We start from the raw sequence: 16,857 nt of genomic DNA, 5'->3' as shown, positions 1-16,857 counted from the left end.
GAGAGAATAGTGCAACAATGAATGAATGGAAACCCAAAATCTCTGTAAATGTTTATGAAAATTAATAAAATATAATTATAGGGAAAAAAAATTTTATCTCTCTGGGGGTGGGCCGGTGAAAGACTTCCCAGAATCCCCTGCTTTCCGGAAGTAATGAACATGGAAAAACTACAACTCCCAGGAATCTGCGCGTGCCGAGGGGCGGGGCTTGCAGGTGGCTGTTCCCGCGGAAAGGCCATGGCTGAGTCCTCGCAATCTCCTCACCGCTCGCTCTACAAAGTGATGGGTTCCCCGTCTTGGAAAGAGGCTTTCAGGCAGGTGAGTGTGGGGCTTGTGACTAGCTGGGCCGTAGTCACTTCCTTAACCCATTTCGTGAGTATTCTCCTCACGGGCTTCTGTGTGGCCGGTACGGAGCTCGAAGCGGAACCTCTCGCCAGCAGCCTGGGACAAGCCCACTGACCGGCTGCTGTCCCGGGTCTCCTCTCGTGTGGCTTTAGAAAGCCTGTGTTGCGATATTTGAAACGTAGCTGTGGCCTCACCTCTACAATAATACTCAGGAGAAAGATAAGTAGTCTCTCGCCGCGCGATTTACTGCCTCTGAAAACCTGCTGGAGGGTCAGCGACGGTCCATAACAACAACAACCGTGATAGCGGCAACAACTGACCCTCAGGAGGCGAAAGAGGCACTTTGTATACCTCCTGCGTATGAAGGAAGTAAGAAAGATACTTGGAGAAGGGTTGCGCCTTGGAGAAGGGTAAACGGAGGTCCTTAGCAGAGTCTACTTCCCAACCCCTCAGCTTTGACCTCACCTTAGTTGCCAGAGTAAGATTTCTTTTCTTGATTTTGTTTGGTGTTTATATTTTTTGTTTATTTGTTTGTTTCTTTGTTTTTTTATATGTATACTCTTGGAACCTTGGATCTACGTTGGAGCTAACGTTTAGAGGGGAATACTTAGTTCCTCTTTGTGCAAACTGCCCTATGCATTGTAGAATGCTTAATCAGCATTTTAGTCTCTAGATTGTGTTTGTGGACCATCAAGTCGGAAAGGACCATAGCTGACCCTCCAGCGAGTTTTTAGAGGCTGTAAATGGAACAGGACCAGATCACCCATCTTTTTTCCCTTAGAGCAGCTGGTCGGTTCGAACCATGTGCTTTTGTGTTGGCAGCTCAACTACTTACCCACGAAGCTGCCAGAGCTGCAAAAGCAGCCGCTCTTCCTACCTGGCTAGAGGTGGGTAAGCTTGCCATTGGAACAACCAGAAATGTATCCAGATATTGCCAAATGGATCCTCGGACACATAGTTACTTCCAAGTAAAGAAACACTTGATATAGGCAAGCAATTACCACAACCACAGCTAGAGTAAAAAATTAGGAAGCAACATAAATGTTGCTTACATTTTATAATCATTTTAAAATGCTTACATTTTATAATCATTGAGAAAGTTGGCATTGATGAAAAAAAGTGAAATGGGAAATGGCTGCTACAAAGCCTTATAGTTTCACATATCTATGTGTGGACAAGGATTGAAAAGAACAGGTAAAAAAATAAAAAGAGTAGTTGAAATTTTATGAATGGAGGGGTGGGTAAAGGAAATAGGAAAGAACCGGTGTGGAAAGCAATGTATAAGAACTTTGTAAGTAAACCAGTATAATAAAATAAAAATGTTATTTACCCTGGAGGACACTGATGAGTGAAATCTCAGGCACAAAAGGACAAATATTGCAAAGGGCCACTGTAAAAAGGGACTGACATCAGGGTTGAGGGAAGACAGAAAAGGAGGGGAAGAATGATGTATACTGCATTGAAACAGATGAGTGAGAGAACTGTTTAAAAGGGATATTATGAGTGGGTATTCTTGTCATTACACAAGTCTGGCGTGAAGGCTGCATAATGGAGTGGACTTGGAGGGAGGGATTCCATAACAATGAAAGAGTTTTTCTTTTCAAGGAGAAGAGTGATGGGGGGGAGGGGAGAGCAGGGAGAAAAGTGCAACAATGAATGACTGGAAACCCTAAGTCTCTGTAAACTTTCATTAAAATTAATTAAATTTAAAATATGTTATTTAAAGAAAAGCTAGAGTAGTTGACATTTTTATCTATAAATTTCCTTCAGTGTTTTAAAAACTAGTCTTGGAGCTTTTAAGAAGAGAAAATGATTTTTATTTCCCTGCACCCTCATGCCCTATTCCATTTCTCCTTATTCCAAGGGATGCCTGGAAAGAATGAAAAACAGCCGGGACAGGCTGCTGAACAAGTACCGCCAGTCTGGATGCACTATGCCAGGAAGACCTAAAAATATCCTTCTAGTGCAAGAGGTGATGGAAGAGGAATGGAATGCTTTGAGAGCAGTGGACAGTGATCCAGAGGCTCAGGTCAGCCTGGAATGTATGCATGGACTGGACTAAAGAGCAAGAACTAATATCCTCTTTGAACTTGTTTACCCAGATCCTCTAAACTCACCTATTTTCCCCCCTAATCAAGATTCTAACTTCATCCCAGGTCTTCCATATTTAAAGTTCAATTATTCTACATTCTTCTTCTTCTTCTTACTTCCAGCAAGTCAGAAGCAATTCATAGCTGACCCTTCAGTGGTTTTCAGAGGCTGTAAATGATACTGCAAGAATTGCCCAACTTTCTCCCTTAGAGTGGCTGGTAGATTTGAACCACTTGCCTTTGCATAGGCAGTTATGACTCCTTACCCTCTAGACCACCAGAGAGAAGTGGTTTCTAAAAACAAGACAAGACATACAGTATCATTGTATCATCAACACTTGTAAAACAAATTGTATGTTCATTCATTCTTTGTCTCTTGGAAATTTTAATTCAGCACACATGATCTAGGAATCTCTTTTTCAAAAGGTCTCCCGGAACTCCCTGATCCTAATCCAAGCCAGAGTTGGGAGCTGGCTATGGATAGGAAACCATTTACAGTGGTATATTGGGTAGAGCATTGAATTAGAAGTCAGGAATTCTGGAATTCTAACCCTTGGTTTTGCTGATGGATCATTTTAACGTCATTGTTTCCTCTTTGAGTATCAGTTTTCACATTTATAAAGTGAACAAGATAGCATTACCACTGTGGATTATATAAGAAAATGTGGGAACGTACTTTGAAAATACTATATAATAATGATGCATTATTGAGTGCCTTCTATCCTACATTATGTTAATTACATGCCTTACATTATCAGTTTCCTGTCATAATAACCCTCTCAAGCTATTTTATCTCTACTTCACAAACTCTGAAACTGAGGTTTGCAGGGATTAGAAACTTTATACTGTGGCTTTATCATCTTGGCCCACCTAGTACTGTTGAGTTGGTTATAACTCATAGTGACCCTCCATCAGGTTTCTGAGGCTGTAAATCTTTATGGGAAAAGAATGCCCATCTTTCTTCCTCAGAATGCCTGGCGGACTTGAACTGCCAACCTTACCATTAGCACAACTCACTACATCACTAGAGCGCTCCTTATTACTTTGTTAGAACCATGTATCTATCTAACTGCTATTTATGTACTATCTCCTCCAATGTGGTACTGCCATATTACTAAGTAGTTTGATCATTTGTTAATGGTTCTTCTCCTTAACTGCACCACCCTGTTGTCAGCATAAACTACAGGACTAGATTCCTGGCATGCAATCTGGGTTTTCTTGGCCAGGTTTCTAGTATGACCATACTGGGACTTGGTGGCTGCCTGAGACCTCAGACTTCTGATGAGCTCCACTTTCTCTTGTAGGTGGAGGAGCCAGTGGACCTGGCCATATTTGAGGAAATCCAGCAGGAGCTGATTGACCAAGGTGACCCTTGAGAGTAGACCTTTCTGTCTATATTTAGTTACTCTGATGTGGACCTTTCCTATGAACAGGATTGGGTTTTGATTCCCTTCCTTTACCTCCAGCTTTAGTTGAATGTCTAGAAATCTTTATACTTTGGAGACGTAACTGTCTTTTCCATAAAGGTCTCCAACATGCTAGATCTTGTGTTAAGAACCTCTCATTGTAGAATATTGTTTTTATAACTACCCTACAAGACATGTTGTATAGAAGAAAGAGTAGTGTCTTATCCAGGTCACACAGCTGGTTAAGTGGTAGAGTTGGGCAATAAAATCAATTTTGTGAGCCCAGTTTGCACATTTACTCCACTGTCCTTCAGTACCTCTTTACTGATAAGTTAATAGTAATCCTTACTTGACTGGATACAACTGAAGTGCCTTCACTCTCATTCATTTTTTACTGACCCTCTTGGGGTCATTTGACTACCTATCTTAGACATCCATAGCACTGTGTGGGGTGCATAATTTAGTAGCACCTTATAGAATTAACTCATTTATTCCACATAGATGTGCCTTTAACTAAGTTTCATTTTTTTCCTCTCTTAAATAGAGAGATCTGGTGATTTAGTGGTAAGGAGTTGTGCTGCTACCACAAAGGAACACAGTTAGAATCCACCAGCTCCTCCACAGGAGAAAGATGAACAGTCTTCCTGTGTGATTTACTGCCTCTGAAAATTCAGTTCCAACTCAAAGGCACATACAACCACAGCAAAACAAAGAGACTGAGTCTATAATTTTGTTATAAGGCTTGAATAAAGCAGTATATGTAGGGGAAGAAAATGTGCAACAATGAAAAAAATATTTTTAAAAATACATAAAGAGGTTCTTGACAACAAAAACAAGAAACCCTGAAACAGTATGTGTAGAGAACTAAAAATTTGGTGTAGAAAGATTTGCAATTAATGGGCAGCTTCCTTCGGCATCAGAAATAAGTGCTCTGCCGTGTAAGCTAAAGATTGAAGTCTCTTTCTCCCCCAGTGCCTACCACAAACTCAGTGTTGCATGTTAATGAATGTACAGATTCTGAACAGCACTGGGGCATAGGTCACTGTGAAGGGTAGGCTTGGCATCATGTTATTTCTTCTCCTGGTACCTCTGAGACCATCCCTCTCCATCTCTGCTCTCGGGTCTCTGGAGATTTGTGTCAAACTTTTTGTCTGCTTGTCCCTTAGCCTCACTTTACTTCTTTTGCTTATGAGGAGACAAATAGGAGAGAGAGAGATTCAACAAGACACTAGCCTTAAAGAGCAGTAACAACCCACCTGGTTGTGAATTAGGCCTGAATATTTTTCTTGTATGGAGGAAGCCCTTGAAGGTAAAGCATACCAGCATTAAGGACAGGGCAGTTTGTATGAAGGTCAAGTACAACCATCATCCTTTGCCTTGCAGAACAGTCCATCATCAGTGAGTATGAGAAGAGCTTGCAGTTTGATGAACAGTGTCTGAGCACCATGCTGGCTGAGTGGGAAGCAAACCCCCTCATCTGTCCCGTGTGCACAAAGTAAGAGTTTTCAGTATTGTTTTCCAAACCCCACTCCAAGGTGAGTGGAATTCCCTCCCACATTTGACACCTGGAGAGGTTTAGGGATTCAGATCTGGTGTCTCTGTAGACTCGAATGCTCTGGAATCCCATTTCTGCTTTTAGGTACAACCTGAGAATAACAGGCGGTGTGGTTACGTGCCAGTGTGGCTTGTACATCCCCTCTCATGTGAGTGTTTCACACACAGACTTCGGGCTACTTCTCGTGTATCTGCTTCCACAGAGCCTTCAGGAGTGTGCTAGAGCCATCTCTTCCCAACTTTGTTGTCTAGTCAATTTCAAGTCATGGCTTGCAATTGACCACAGTACAGAAACTAACAAACATCACAAAACAGGGTCTCCCTAGAGCCATCTGTTAAACACTTAGCACTGCTTAAGGTTATTGTAGAGATCCTACTTCACAACTGGAAACATCCATCTCTGCTGTCCCATAGCAAATCTGAGTCAACCATGCAAGAACCAAAAGGCAGAATGAACCTAAACACAAAGTTCAGTAGACAGAAAAGGACCCCAAGTGTAAACAGGGGACTCTGGGAGGAAAGCTATAGTAGGAACCTTGTAAAATTTCCTAAAATATATAAATTTAAAGGGAGCTCTAGTGGCTGGAAGCTATGTTGTAATCCCAAAGGTGCTTGGTTTGAATCCATCAGATGCTCCATTGGAAGAGGGACAATCTCCTGTTCCAATCGGTTCTAATTCAATGGTACACATATACCCACACAAAATAACAAAATATGTATGAGTTAGGTTCAAAGTACATAGTTTTCTGTTAGGGACCTCTCCAAAGAACTGAAGAGCAATGGTGTGTCTCTGGAGACTAAGGTGCATCTGATACAGGCCGTAATCTTTGCTATCACTTGTTATGCATTAGAGAGTTGGACAATGACTAAGGAGGACAGAAGAATTGATGCCTTTGAGCTGTGATGCTAGACAAGAGTATTGAGGGTACTATGGACTGCTAGGAAAACAAAGATTCATCCTGGAGAGGGTTAAACCGGGTGGCTCCTTGGAGGCAAGGATTCTGAGGCTCCGTCTAACATACTTTGGACATGTAAGGAGGGACCGGTCCTTGGAGAAGGACTTCATGCTTGGTAGAGTGGAGGGACAGTGCAGGAGGGGAAGCCCTCTGTGGGGTGCATTAATTCAGTGACTGGGGTAATCAGGATGGGAGTGTCAGAGACAGTGCGATTGGCACAGGACAGAGCAGAGTTTAGGGCTGTTGTACATAGGGTCGCTGTGAGTCGCAAGCAACTCAAGGGCACATAACAAGTTCAAAGTGTAGATCCAAGTTGTCTTTTTTACAGAAGTCAGACGGTCATGCAGCATCTGGTGGTCCAGTTTTATTGCTATCAAATAAATAAGAAACTGAGTGCATAGCTTTAGGATTCTTCTAATTCAATAGATTTTCAATTTTTTTACTATTAGCAAATCATCTTTTTTGATATTGATCTATCTCACTTATAAGAACTAACTGGAAATGGGTTACATGATCTCACACACATTCATAAACCCAAATGCCGTATGTAAAGGTTCAGGGAATCAACTTTACAAGATGGGTAGATTTACCTTGGTTGAGAGGAAAAATCAAGTTTTTCAATCTGTTGATTCCAGTGTAACTAAGATAGGGTTGTAACTTTTTTATTGTTCAGTCTCCAGGACTGACAGAGCAGCAGCTCCGAGCTTTCTTAGAAGACTGTGTCCATGACCACAGTATACACTGTCCCCACACACCTGCATTTTCAGTCACTGAGGAAACAGAGGAGAAGCCCACGCTGCTCATGAGCTGTCTGGTAAGCTAAGTGTCCCTTAGGATTCCATGGTTACAGTGATCTGTTGTTGACTTGATTCCCACCGTGTCAGGAATAACAACTTCGGGACTGATACATGCTCGAGAATGCCGTTTGTTGGCTTTGACATTTCACTACATCTGCTGCCATCTCCTCTTACTACCTGCATTATTAGGCAAGGACCATTTATCACTCCCAGTAACTGACACAGAAGACAATGTTTAATATGTTTTGTAGAAGTAAGGTGCATGTAGGAGAGTTAAAGAGGCACCAGTTAGATGGCTTCTACCTCAGGATTAAACACTAAGCGTAAAAGTAGCAGAGTTAGGAAGTGCTGGTGGGAATGGGAAGGGCAGTTAGAGGAAGTAGCAGTTTGCCTGACGTGTGTACAGCAAAGACTACAGCACTCACTTTTTTTGGACCTCTGTCATACCTAATAGCAGTGCCCTGCAACTCAAAACAGGTGTGAAGTCAAGACAATGATGGGGTTTGGGAGGAGCGCAGGGGCACCCGCAGCAGTCTTAGGGAGGTGTAACTGGCACTGCTGGCACCACAGTGAGCAGGGAGACCACTGAGACGAAGGTAGCAGTATCATAGCAAAACAGAAATAAGAGTACAAAAAGCATAACTGCATTTGGCATGATCTGAGTTACTGTGAAAGGCAGATCATTCAAGAGGCTCTAAAACTAGTACTTGAACAGACTTGGCTTCACATAAAGGACTGTTTGGTTCAAGATTTAAAGAGGTAAAGCTGTAGGGCAGTCCAGCATTGGATGGTCAAAGTCAAGTAGAAGTGTAGCAGTTAGAGATGGTGTACGTGCAAATCCAAGACATGAGAGGTAGTGATTTTGGTGCCAACCTAAGAGATGTGTGGATGGAACGTGCTAAAATAACTGCTCCTAAGCAAGGTCCGCGTCTTCCAGATGAAACTACATGTATTGTAAAGTGTATATGGAAAATGTGTCCATGATCACTTAAAATTCATTGCCATGGGTAAGGCTGCACTGTCAAACTGGAAACCAGTTTTAATGGGGCTAAGCGCTCACTGGGCAAATATTCCTACCTGTAGTGAGCAATTCACATCTTTAAAAGTATTGTGTTTCTGAAGGTGAAAGACCTCACCTTGCTGTGCTGTCAGTGCTTCCAAGCAGTCGAGGGTTTGCAAGGGTGGAGATGTTTATCAGCTCATCTCTAGAATTTGATCCTCACTTTAAGACTTAGTGATTTAAAGGAGTAGTTGTTTTAAGGGGCAGGACTGGGGCCCAGCAGAGATCAAGAGCCAAGAGTCATCAGTGGCCTTGGACAAAACACCACTAAACTGATTTCATGATTGTAACTGAATTTGCATCATCTCATATTTGTGAATTCTAACTGTTATATAACTTTGATCTGTAGACTGATGAATGACAAAAATACAAATGAACCTAACCGTTTTTCTGCTTAAATCCAGGCTTGTGATACTTGGGCTGTCATCCTGTAGAGTCAGCCTTGATTTAACAACATTCTACAGGGTTGGAACCCAACTCCTTCCATCCAAGAATGGCACTGTACATACAAATCTTTTATTATTTATAACTTATTTTGTATTAAAAAATTTCAAATTGTCTGCTGACTGTTTTGTGATGTAGGTGGAAGGGAAAGACAGAAATAGATAACTGCCTGCAAGGGATAAACTAATTTTATTGTCCATCATTTTATATATAAAAACCAAAAAAAATTAAAAATAATTTTAGCAAAAGAATAAAATAGTAAACAGAAGTCTAAGAGAAATAATTTAAGTTTGACTTTTTTCCTATGATAGTAGGTTATCATCGTCTGGCCTTTAGGTTTTGTTCACCTGCCCTAAAATGAAGGTTTTCAGTGTCTGTATGCTCTTCTCTACTGGCTTTTAACAAAACTTTTGAGGTCTTCCAGGAAAGTAATGTACTCTCGGTGCTCCAGGGCTGTGCTGAGCTCCACCAGCTCATCTGCAAAAGTGTTGTCCACCCCTCGGTCCGCAAGGAAATCCATTAAGTGGTCATACAAAGCCTACAAGGAGGAACATTTACTACATTAGAAAAAAAGATTTCATCTGTAATGCTTCTTACTAAGATGCTTCTTTATCTCTCCTCAGATTAGGACTCTCTCCTACGAGGCACAAGTGCAGCCCATCTTCACCAGCACTCACCCAGTCCAGAGAATCTGTGTTGAGTGTATACTTTGTGTCATTCCAGTCAGACTCATCAGTGGACTGAAAACTCACTTCCTTAATGGAGAAGATGTCACTCTCCTCCTCTTCTTCCTCTCCAACCTTACAAGAAACAGAAAACACTCAGGGGAAAAAGGGAATATTCCATTGGAGACCCCTCAGATTATAACCTTGCTGTCTTACCACCTCTCCTCCCTTCCTTTCCTCGTCTGAGGTACAATGTGCAAATGTCCCATAAAAGGGACCAGGAAGGTCCCAAGTGCATTCAACAGAAAGCCAGTGCTCCACCCCACATACCTCATTCTCTGGATAATGGCAGTCAAGCACAAGGGCCTTCTTGCCATCACTCTTTATAACTTCAACCACAAAATTAGGTGTTGAGGTCAGTTCAGGCTAGGAAGGGAAAATACAAGAAATTAGTACGTCGGTGCACACACACTTCCCCAAACCCCATGGATTACAAGACTTGGTTACTTAGACCACAGATCCGGTGGTGACCACTAATTAGGATATTATCTGTCCATTTTTAGAAGTCATATGCTAACATACAACATAGCAACCTTATCTACAAAAGATCTAAACCTTGCCCGATTCTGCTCCATTTCCATAATCACCCTGCACTCAAGCCCACTACTGTAGTCATGGTATCAATCTACCTCCTTGAGGGTCTTCCTTTCTTTCACCGACCCTCTATTTTCCTAAGCATGATTTTTTTTTCCAGAGACTGCTGGCTCCTGGCAGCATGTCCAAATCTTACTTCCTCCAAGATAGATGTTTGCTCTTTTGGCAGTCCAGTCTATTCAATAATCTTTGCCAGCACCACAATTCAAAAGTATTCCTTTTTCCTAATACACATTTATGCAACTTGAAGTAACTGAAAACATGGCTTTGGTCAGCTGCACTTCAGTCTTTAAAATGACATTGCTCTTTATGATGTTGTTGTTGTTATGTGCCGTCGAGTCGTTTGCGACTCATAGCGACCCTATGTACAACAGCCCTAAACCGTGCTCTATCCTGTACCAATCTCATTGCCTCTGACATACCCATCCCGATTACCCCAGTCACTGAATCAGTCCACCTCAGAGGGTCTTCCCCTCCTGCGCTGTCCCTCCACTCTGCCCAGCATGATGTCTCTCTCCAAAGACCTGTCTCTCCTTACAACATGTCCAAAGTATGTCAGGCAAAGCCCCAGAATCCTTGCCTCCAAGGAGCAGCCTGGTTTAACCCTCTCTAGGATGAATCTATTTGTTTTCTTGGCAGTCCATGGTACATTCAGTACTCTTCTCCAGCACTACAGCTCAAAGGCGTCAATTCTCCTTCTGTCCTCCCTAGTCATTGTCCAACTCTCTGATGCATAACAAGTGATTGCAAAAACCATGGCCTGTGTCAGGCACACCTTAGTCTCCAGAGAGACACTGTTGCTCTTGAGTACTTTAGAGAGGTTCCTAACCACAGACTTTCCATCGCAATACGTTTTTTTATTTCCTGGCTACTGGTGCCAAGAGTGTTGACCGTGGAGCCGAGCAAACTGAAGCTGTGAACAATCTCAATCTTTTCACCATCCATCCTGATGCTACCGAATGGTCCAGTGGTGAGAATTTTTGTCTTCTGGACATTGAGCCTCAGTCCATATTAAAGGCTGCAGTCCTTGACCCTCTGCAGTAAGTGCGTGAGGTCCTCCTCAGTTTCAGCGAGCAGGGTTGTGTCATCTGCATAACGCAGATTGTTGATAGATCGTCCACCAATCCTAACGCCACGCTTCTCTTTATGATAGTCTTGCCAAATAAGGAGTCCAAAATATGTGTTAGTGTTAAAGTTATATACCAATTCACTCAGGAGACTGATCTAAACTGTCTCCTGGTCCTCTCTAGTTCCAGACCATGTTTTACATAGCAGATTATCAGATACTTAGTTGTAATGCTTAATTTTCAACTCTTGTTAATGTGCTGTCAACCTGACTACAACTCATAGCAAGCTGGCACACCAACAGCTCTGAACCTTGATCACCTATCCTGAGCCAACTTCACCATCTCCAAAATGTTGGACCCCACTGCTACAGTCTCACTGTGTCAATCCATCTCATAGAGGGTCTTCCTCTTTCACTTACCCTCCACCTTTCCATGCATGGCCTCTCCTAATAACATGCCCAGTGAACATGAGACAAAGAGTTTCACCGTCCTTGCTTCCAAGGAGCACTCTAGTTTTACATTCTCCAGGATGGACCTGTCTGTTCTCTTGGCAGTGCTCTTTTCCAACACAAAGGCATCGATTCTTCTTACCCTTAGTCACTGTCCAGCTCTCAGATGGATAGTAAGCAATTTTAAGACCATGGCTTGGATCAGGCATACATTAGTTTTTAGACTGACATGGTTGTTCTTTAGCAGTCTGGATGATGCTGACTGTGGATCCAAGTAAGATCAAATTGTTAACTTCAATCCTTTCTCCATCCTTTCATGCTGCTGCCTACTGACCCAGTGGTAAAGACTTGTTTTCCTGATGTTGAGACACAATCCATATTGAAGGCTGTAATCCCTAATCTCCTGCAGCAAGCACTCCAAATCCAGGGTTGTGTCATCTGCAAAACAGGCTGATGAGTCTTCCTCCAATCCTGATGCCATTCTTCATGAAGCCCAGCCTCTCAAATAATCTGTTCAGCATACAGATTGAAAAGTAAGGGAAGGTATACATCTCTGACACACTCCTTTCCTGACTCTGAACCATCTAGTGTTCCTTTAACTGTGTCCAAACAGCTTCTTGGTCTACATATAGGATTCACATGAGTACAAATAAGTGCTCTGGAATTCCCATTTTTCTCAATGTTACCATTAACTTAAGATCCACCCAAATACCTTTGTAGTGTTGCTAAAACACAAATAGACATCCTGGTATTCTCTGCTCCCGGCAAAGAACCATCTAGCATCAGCAATAATACCACTAGTGCTTTCTAAATCTGGCTTGTATTTCTAGCAATTTTCCATGTGACTGTTTTTGTATGATCTTCAGCAACATTTTGCTTGCTTGTGATATTAACCTAAGTGCCAGTTAAGTGAGATCTGGACCAAGTCCTTCCTAGCATATTTCTAGCTGACCTAAACATCAGGGATCTCGCTCCAGTTTCACTATCTTCTATCAGTGTCCAGGATCAAAGCTGGTGCAGCTGCCTCACTGCCATCCCAGTGGCTGGAAGAAGGTCACAAATGCCCATTAAGTCCACATGCTAGCCATGGTGGCTAAGACATAAGCTTACCAGACAGCTGTGCTTTGTGACAGGCCACACATAACACAGGGCCTGAGTAGTCAGAAAGCCCTGTGGGGCCTCCTCACACAGGTTCACTTCTGCACTAAAGATACACTTCCTAACAGAAGACTACCACCCAGGTGCTGGTCAACCTAAGAAAGATCTCACCTTGTCAACTGTTAAATAAAACCTCAGTTGACCTTGCTTAGGTGACTAATGATAATCTGACAGCTCATCATAAGAAGAGTTCTAGGGAGCTCTGGTGGCCCAGTGTTAAGAAGCTGCCATGCTGTTCCGATCCATCAGCAGTTCCATGGGACAAAGATGGGCCATCTCCTCCTGTGCCATTTACAGCCTTTGAAAACCCACCGGAGGGGCAGCTCTGGGTCGGTTCCAAGTTGATGGTGCGGAACGGGCCACACTCTAGAGCCTGAGCCTGCAGGTGGCAATGTATGCGTTCCTTCAGTTCCTGGGAAGGAGAAGGCCCTACACAGCCAGCCCCGGTGCCAACTGGCCACAAACTGTTGCTCTATGGATTTGCCTTCTTTCTTCAGATGCTAACAAGGTGTCACCGAATTATTAAGGCGCATGCCAATCCTGTGTGCATCAGCAGGGCAGTGCTCAATCGGGCTTTCAAAAGCTAGGGCCGTTCAGCTGGAGATTACCAGGACTTTCTTCTGAGGCACCTCTGGGTGGACTCAAATCTCAAAACTTCTTATTAGCAGCCAATAACTTAACCATTTGGACCATCCAAATACTCCTAGGAATGAAAAACGGATCTGCTGCTTTGTAGCCTGCCAGGAATCAGAGGGAAAGGCTCAGTTACAGTGCTTACCTCTTGTTCTTCAACCTTCTGCCCCTGTGAGGATTCCTCCTCTCCATCAAATGTTGGTGGAATACTATTGTTAATGTTGAACGTGACCGTGATCCTGGAAAGACAAAGGGAAACAACAGCCTGTGAGGTTAGAGGTATGTCATAGGTTAACTTAGTGACAAGGTCTGAGGCCCACTACGTTGTTTTTGTGTACTATCAAGTCACAGCCAACAGTATTTGTTGAAACAATGTCTCTATTACAGCTCTATGTTGGAATTAATTTCAGGATTTCTTAACAAAAAAAAAACCTAGATGCCTACATGCCACCCTAGTCAGATAAGGGAGCCCTCGTCATGTTTGACGGAGCTTTTCTAATCACAAAACAGAATAGAGAGACCAACTCATGTTTTAAGGTGTAAGCACCCTCACCTGACAAATCACATTCCAAAGCTGGAGCCAAAAATTCCAGTGATATACTGCCCCTTGAAGCTAGGCTCATTAGCTGCCTTGCTAGGAAAGTTTTCACATAAGAACAATGGTGGTTGTCCCACCTTCAGGCTCTTCGTCAACCACTGCTACTTGAATACAGGTTAGTCCTCAAAAACTCTACTTGAAATAAAGATGCATGTGTGTCCCACCAAAGACAAAAAGAACAATGGTGGTCTGAGGTTTAGCAGTGACCTGGATGTGAAAGGATGCAGCATTGTTTATAAAGGCCCAACTGGTTATGACTATCTAGCACTAAAGAAATGGTGTAGTCAGTCACAGAAGATAGGACTGATCTGTGTGTGCAAAATGCCAACAGGCTGAAAAAGAACCATAAAATAACGGAAAAGTAAATCTTACACATGGCTAACCTGACACAAAACTCAAAATTAAACATAAATCTTTGTGAGCCTGGTGTAGGCAATGGTTCCTTCAATATGACACTAAAAGCTCAAATGACAAAAATGAATTCCGGACTTCTTCAAAATGTAAAATGTTTATGGTTCAAGGAACACCATAAACACAGTGAAAAGGGAGGAAGTCTTTGCAAAGCATGTATTTGAGAAGGGAATTATACCCGGAACATTTAGGTGGCTAAATCTACACAGCAGAGAGTAGAGTAGTGGATGGAAATGGGAGAGAATGATGGGAGTAACAGCAAATGTGCCTTTTGGGGGTAAGGGTATGACAAAAAAATGAACTGACTTTGTGATCAAGACACATAGTGTCTTCTGAATACAGAAAACCACAGAATCATGTCCTTTAAAAGCAGTAAAGAATAGTCAATAATTTGACAACAGGGAAGAGAAGGGGCAGAACTAATTGAAAGCTTCCCCTCTTGACCACAACCCTTACAATCTTGTCCTAAGTTGACACTGTTCCTTACCTCATTTTTATCATCCATAACCCATTAAAAAGCAGGGGCTTTGTTCTACTCGGACACAGAGCTGTACACCAGAAATCAAATGGATTATTCCATCAGTGACATAAGAATTTCTGAATCCAGGCCTAAACCAAACAAGGCCTAGTAAAGGTACATAGTCTGCTTTTACTGGTCAGTAGATTTCCAGCCAAATACTTTCGTGCTACTTTATCTCCACAGTCCACACCAATTATATGTTCTGTGTATGTCCTGGAATGTAGGCACTTGTCCAAATACAGTTTTTCTTTCTTTTGAAAATATTTTATCACATTATCTGCTGGCATCGGGGGTAGGTCTTGTAAGGTCATGGATTGGCTAGGACTTTCCAAGCCCCTGATCCTGTACTTACTTTTCTCCGTCAACCTTCCGAACTAATTTAGCTTCTGTCCCTTTCACTTCTACCTCCCAACCGCCAGACATCTTGGGGAGGGACTTATGTTTCTGGATCTTCTTCTCTTCTTTAATTTCATCACTCAGGAATTCAACAAAAGCTTTGTCTCCTAGAATGAAAATCCAGATGACACATAAAAGGAAAATTTGTAAGTCTAAAGTATAATATCCAAAATTACTGCAGCCAGCTATGTGCACTTGGCTGTTCAGTTAGTTAACTCCCATGGTGGCAGCAGGCAAGAAATCAAAAGCAGTCAAAGACGTCTTTAGAGTGCTAAAAACAAGGCTGTCAGTTCAAAGATTAAAGTATGTCTGATCCAAGTTACGGTATTTTCAATTGCTTCACAACAAAAGAAAACTGAACAATGACTAAGACTGAAGAGTCTTCCCAGGAATCCCACCCAGGATCCCCCTTAATAAAGCTGCTTTAAGCTTTCTTTCTCTCTGGTCCCTTCCTTGAGTCCTTGGCCTTATATCCGAAGCAAAGACCTAATAAAAAGGACTCTCGATTCCTGTTTTCAATTTGTCTGCATACATAACCAAATTTCAGCCACAATGTTGCGCCTTTCGCGTTTTTTTTTTTTAATAAGAGACTCACGGGGAGCTCTGGTGGCCTAGTGGCAAGAGGCTACACTGCAATCCCAGAGGTGCGAGGTTTGAATCCACCAGATGCTCTGCTGGAGAGGAACAGTCTCCTCCTGTACCAGTCAGATCTGATTTGACTGTACACATACATACATATACACACACACACACACACACAAAGAAAACTTTTAAAAAAAAAAGAGACTCACAAAAAAAGCTGGCGCTCAAGGTTTAATTCTTTCTCTCCTATATAGGAAAACAGCCCAAGTGGCGCAGTAAGTGAAGTGTCGCCTTGCTAAGGGAAAGGTTGGTGGTTCCAAACCACGAGTCACTTCTGCGAAGAAAGAAGGACTGAGTCCTCTCACAAAGATTTATCGCTTCTGGAGCCCAGAAGGAGGGGCGCTATGGGTTGAAATCGACTTGACTGATGGCTGAGGATCTAGTGGGGAATGGAAAGTGGCACGTGGCCTAATAGCATGCCCTTCGCTAACCAATGGACAAGACACTTCCGCTCTTCTGCTCCAAACTTCTCCTTTACCTCCCGGGCCCTCGGGGTCCCGCTATCTCACCCAGAGATCTGGCCCTCGGTGCACCCCTAAGAAGGTGGCAAAACTGACCTTCAGTGTGCAGCGCCCCGCAGCCGCAGGAACAGGGCCCGCGGCGCTGCAGGAGGCCGGGCTTCCGCGCTGAGCCCGCACGGACGCCGAGCAGCCCGAAGGGCCGTGCGTCCAGCCGAGGCGCGGGCTGCAGCAGCTGCCGGAGCGGCGGGGAGGGCGCAGTCGCGCGGAGCCCGGCCAGCGCGGAGCCCACGGCGCGAGGCACGCAGCGCAGCAGAGGGAGCATCGCGGAGGGACGAGCAGCACACACACGTGTAAAAGGAAAGGACGAGTGGGGCCAAGGCGGTTCCTGCCCTAGTGCGCTGCCGGAAGTACCGCCCCTGCACGGGAAGTTCTTCCTGCGCCGCCGCCGCTGTAAAGATCGAGAGTTTCGTGGCCAGTAGGGCGACCCCGGCTGGTGGCCTCCGATGGGAGTTGGCCTGAGAAATGTCTAAGGTTTTATAATTTGCAGTTCT

General features: G+C 43.4%; 2 protein-coding genes across 3 annotated transcripts; one reads left to right on the top strand and one right to left on the bottom strand.

Annotated features, from left to right (window-relative positions):
* The first annotated feature begins 237 nt into the window (after positions 1-237).
* On the top strand, positions 238-8,642 carry RPAIN (RPA interacting protein). 2 transcript variants are annotated; one of them, XM_006899786.1, is made up of 7 exons: positions 238-318; positions 2,210-2,374; positions 3,740-3,800; positions 5,225-5,336; positions 5,481-5,544; positions 7,025-7,165; positions 8,613-8,642. In XM_006899786.1, the coding sequence occupies exons 1-7, from the start codon at positions 238-240 to the stop codon at positions 8,640-8,642; spliced, it is 654 nt and encodes a 217-aa protein (XP_006899848.1). The 2 variants fall into 2 exon arrangements, with proteins under 2 accessions (XP_006899848.1, XP_006899849.1); XM_006899787.1 differs by lacking the exon at positions 7,025-7,165.
* Positions 8,643-9,040: 398 nt separating this feature from the next.
* C1QBP (complement component 1, q subcomponent binding protein) lies at positions 9,041-16,628 on the bottom strand. The gene is made up of 6 exons (XM_006899785.1): positions 16,403-16,628; positions 15,160-15,310; positions 13,424-13,517; positions 9,648-9,743; positions 9,330-9,452; positions 9,041-9,190 (listed from the first exon to the last, which is right to left on the bottom strand). Exons 1-6 carry the CDS (start codon positions 16,626-16,628, stop codon positions 9,041-9,043), a joined length of 840 nt encoding a protein of 279 aa, XP_006899847.1.
* Between the last annotated feature and the right edge of the window lie 229 nt (positions 16,629-16,857).

The sequence above is a fragment of the Elephantulus edwardii genome, unplaced genomic scaffold (genome assembly GCF_000299155.1).
Source record: "Elephantulus edwardii isolate Elephantulus edwardi_28Jun2011 unplaced genomic scaffold, EleEdw1.0 scaffold00267, whole genome shotgun sequence".
In the NCBI taxonomy this organism is placed as follows: domain Eukaryota; kingdom Metazoa; phylum Chordata; class Mammalia; order Macroscelidea; family Macroscelididae; genus Elephantulus; species Elephantulus edwardii.
The sequence above is the reverse complement of the archived record's forward strand: the minus strand, read 5'-3'. Positions and strand labels throughout refer to the sequence as shown.

Excerpts from the sequence above, each read along its gene's own strand:
- C1QBP (XM_006899785.1), bottom strand. The coding sequence starts at position 16,628 with ATGCTCCCTCTGCTGCGCTGCGTGCCTCGCGCCGTGGGCTCCGCGCTG. Across the intron at positions 9,744-13,423 it reads AGAAGGTTGAAGAACAAGAG|CCTGAACTGACCTCAACACC; the intron begins GTAAGCACTGTA and ends TTCCCTTCCTAG. Across the intron at positions 9,453-9,647 it reads GCCATTATCCAGAGAATGAG|GTTGGAGAGGAAGAAGAGGA; the intron begins GTATGTGGGGTG and ends GTTTCTTGTAAG.
- RPAIN (XM_006899786.1), top strand. The coding sequence starts at position 238 with ATGGCTGAGTCCTCGCAATCTCCTCACCGCTCGCTCTACAAAGTGATG. Across the intron at positions 5,545-7,024 it reads GCTTGTACATCCCCTCTCAT|TCTCCAGGACTGACAGAGCA; the intron begins GTGAGTGTTTCA and ends TTTATTGTTCAG. Across the intron at positions 7,166-8,612 it reads CGCTGCTCATGAGCTGTCTG|GCTTGTGATACTTGGGCTGT; the intron begins GTAAGCTAAGTG and ends GCTTAAATCCAG.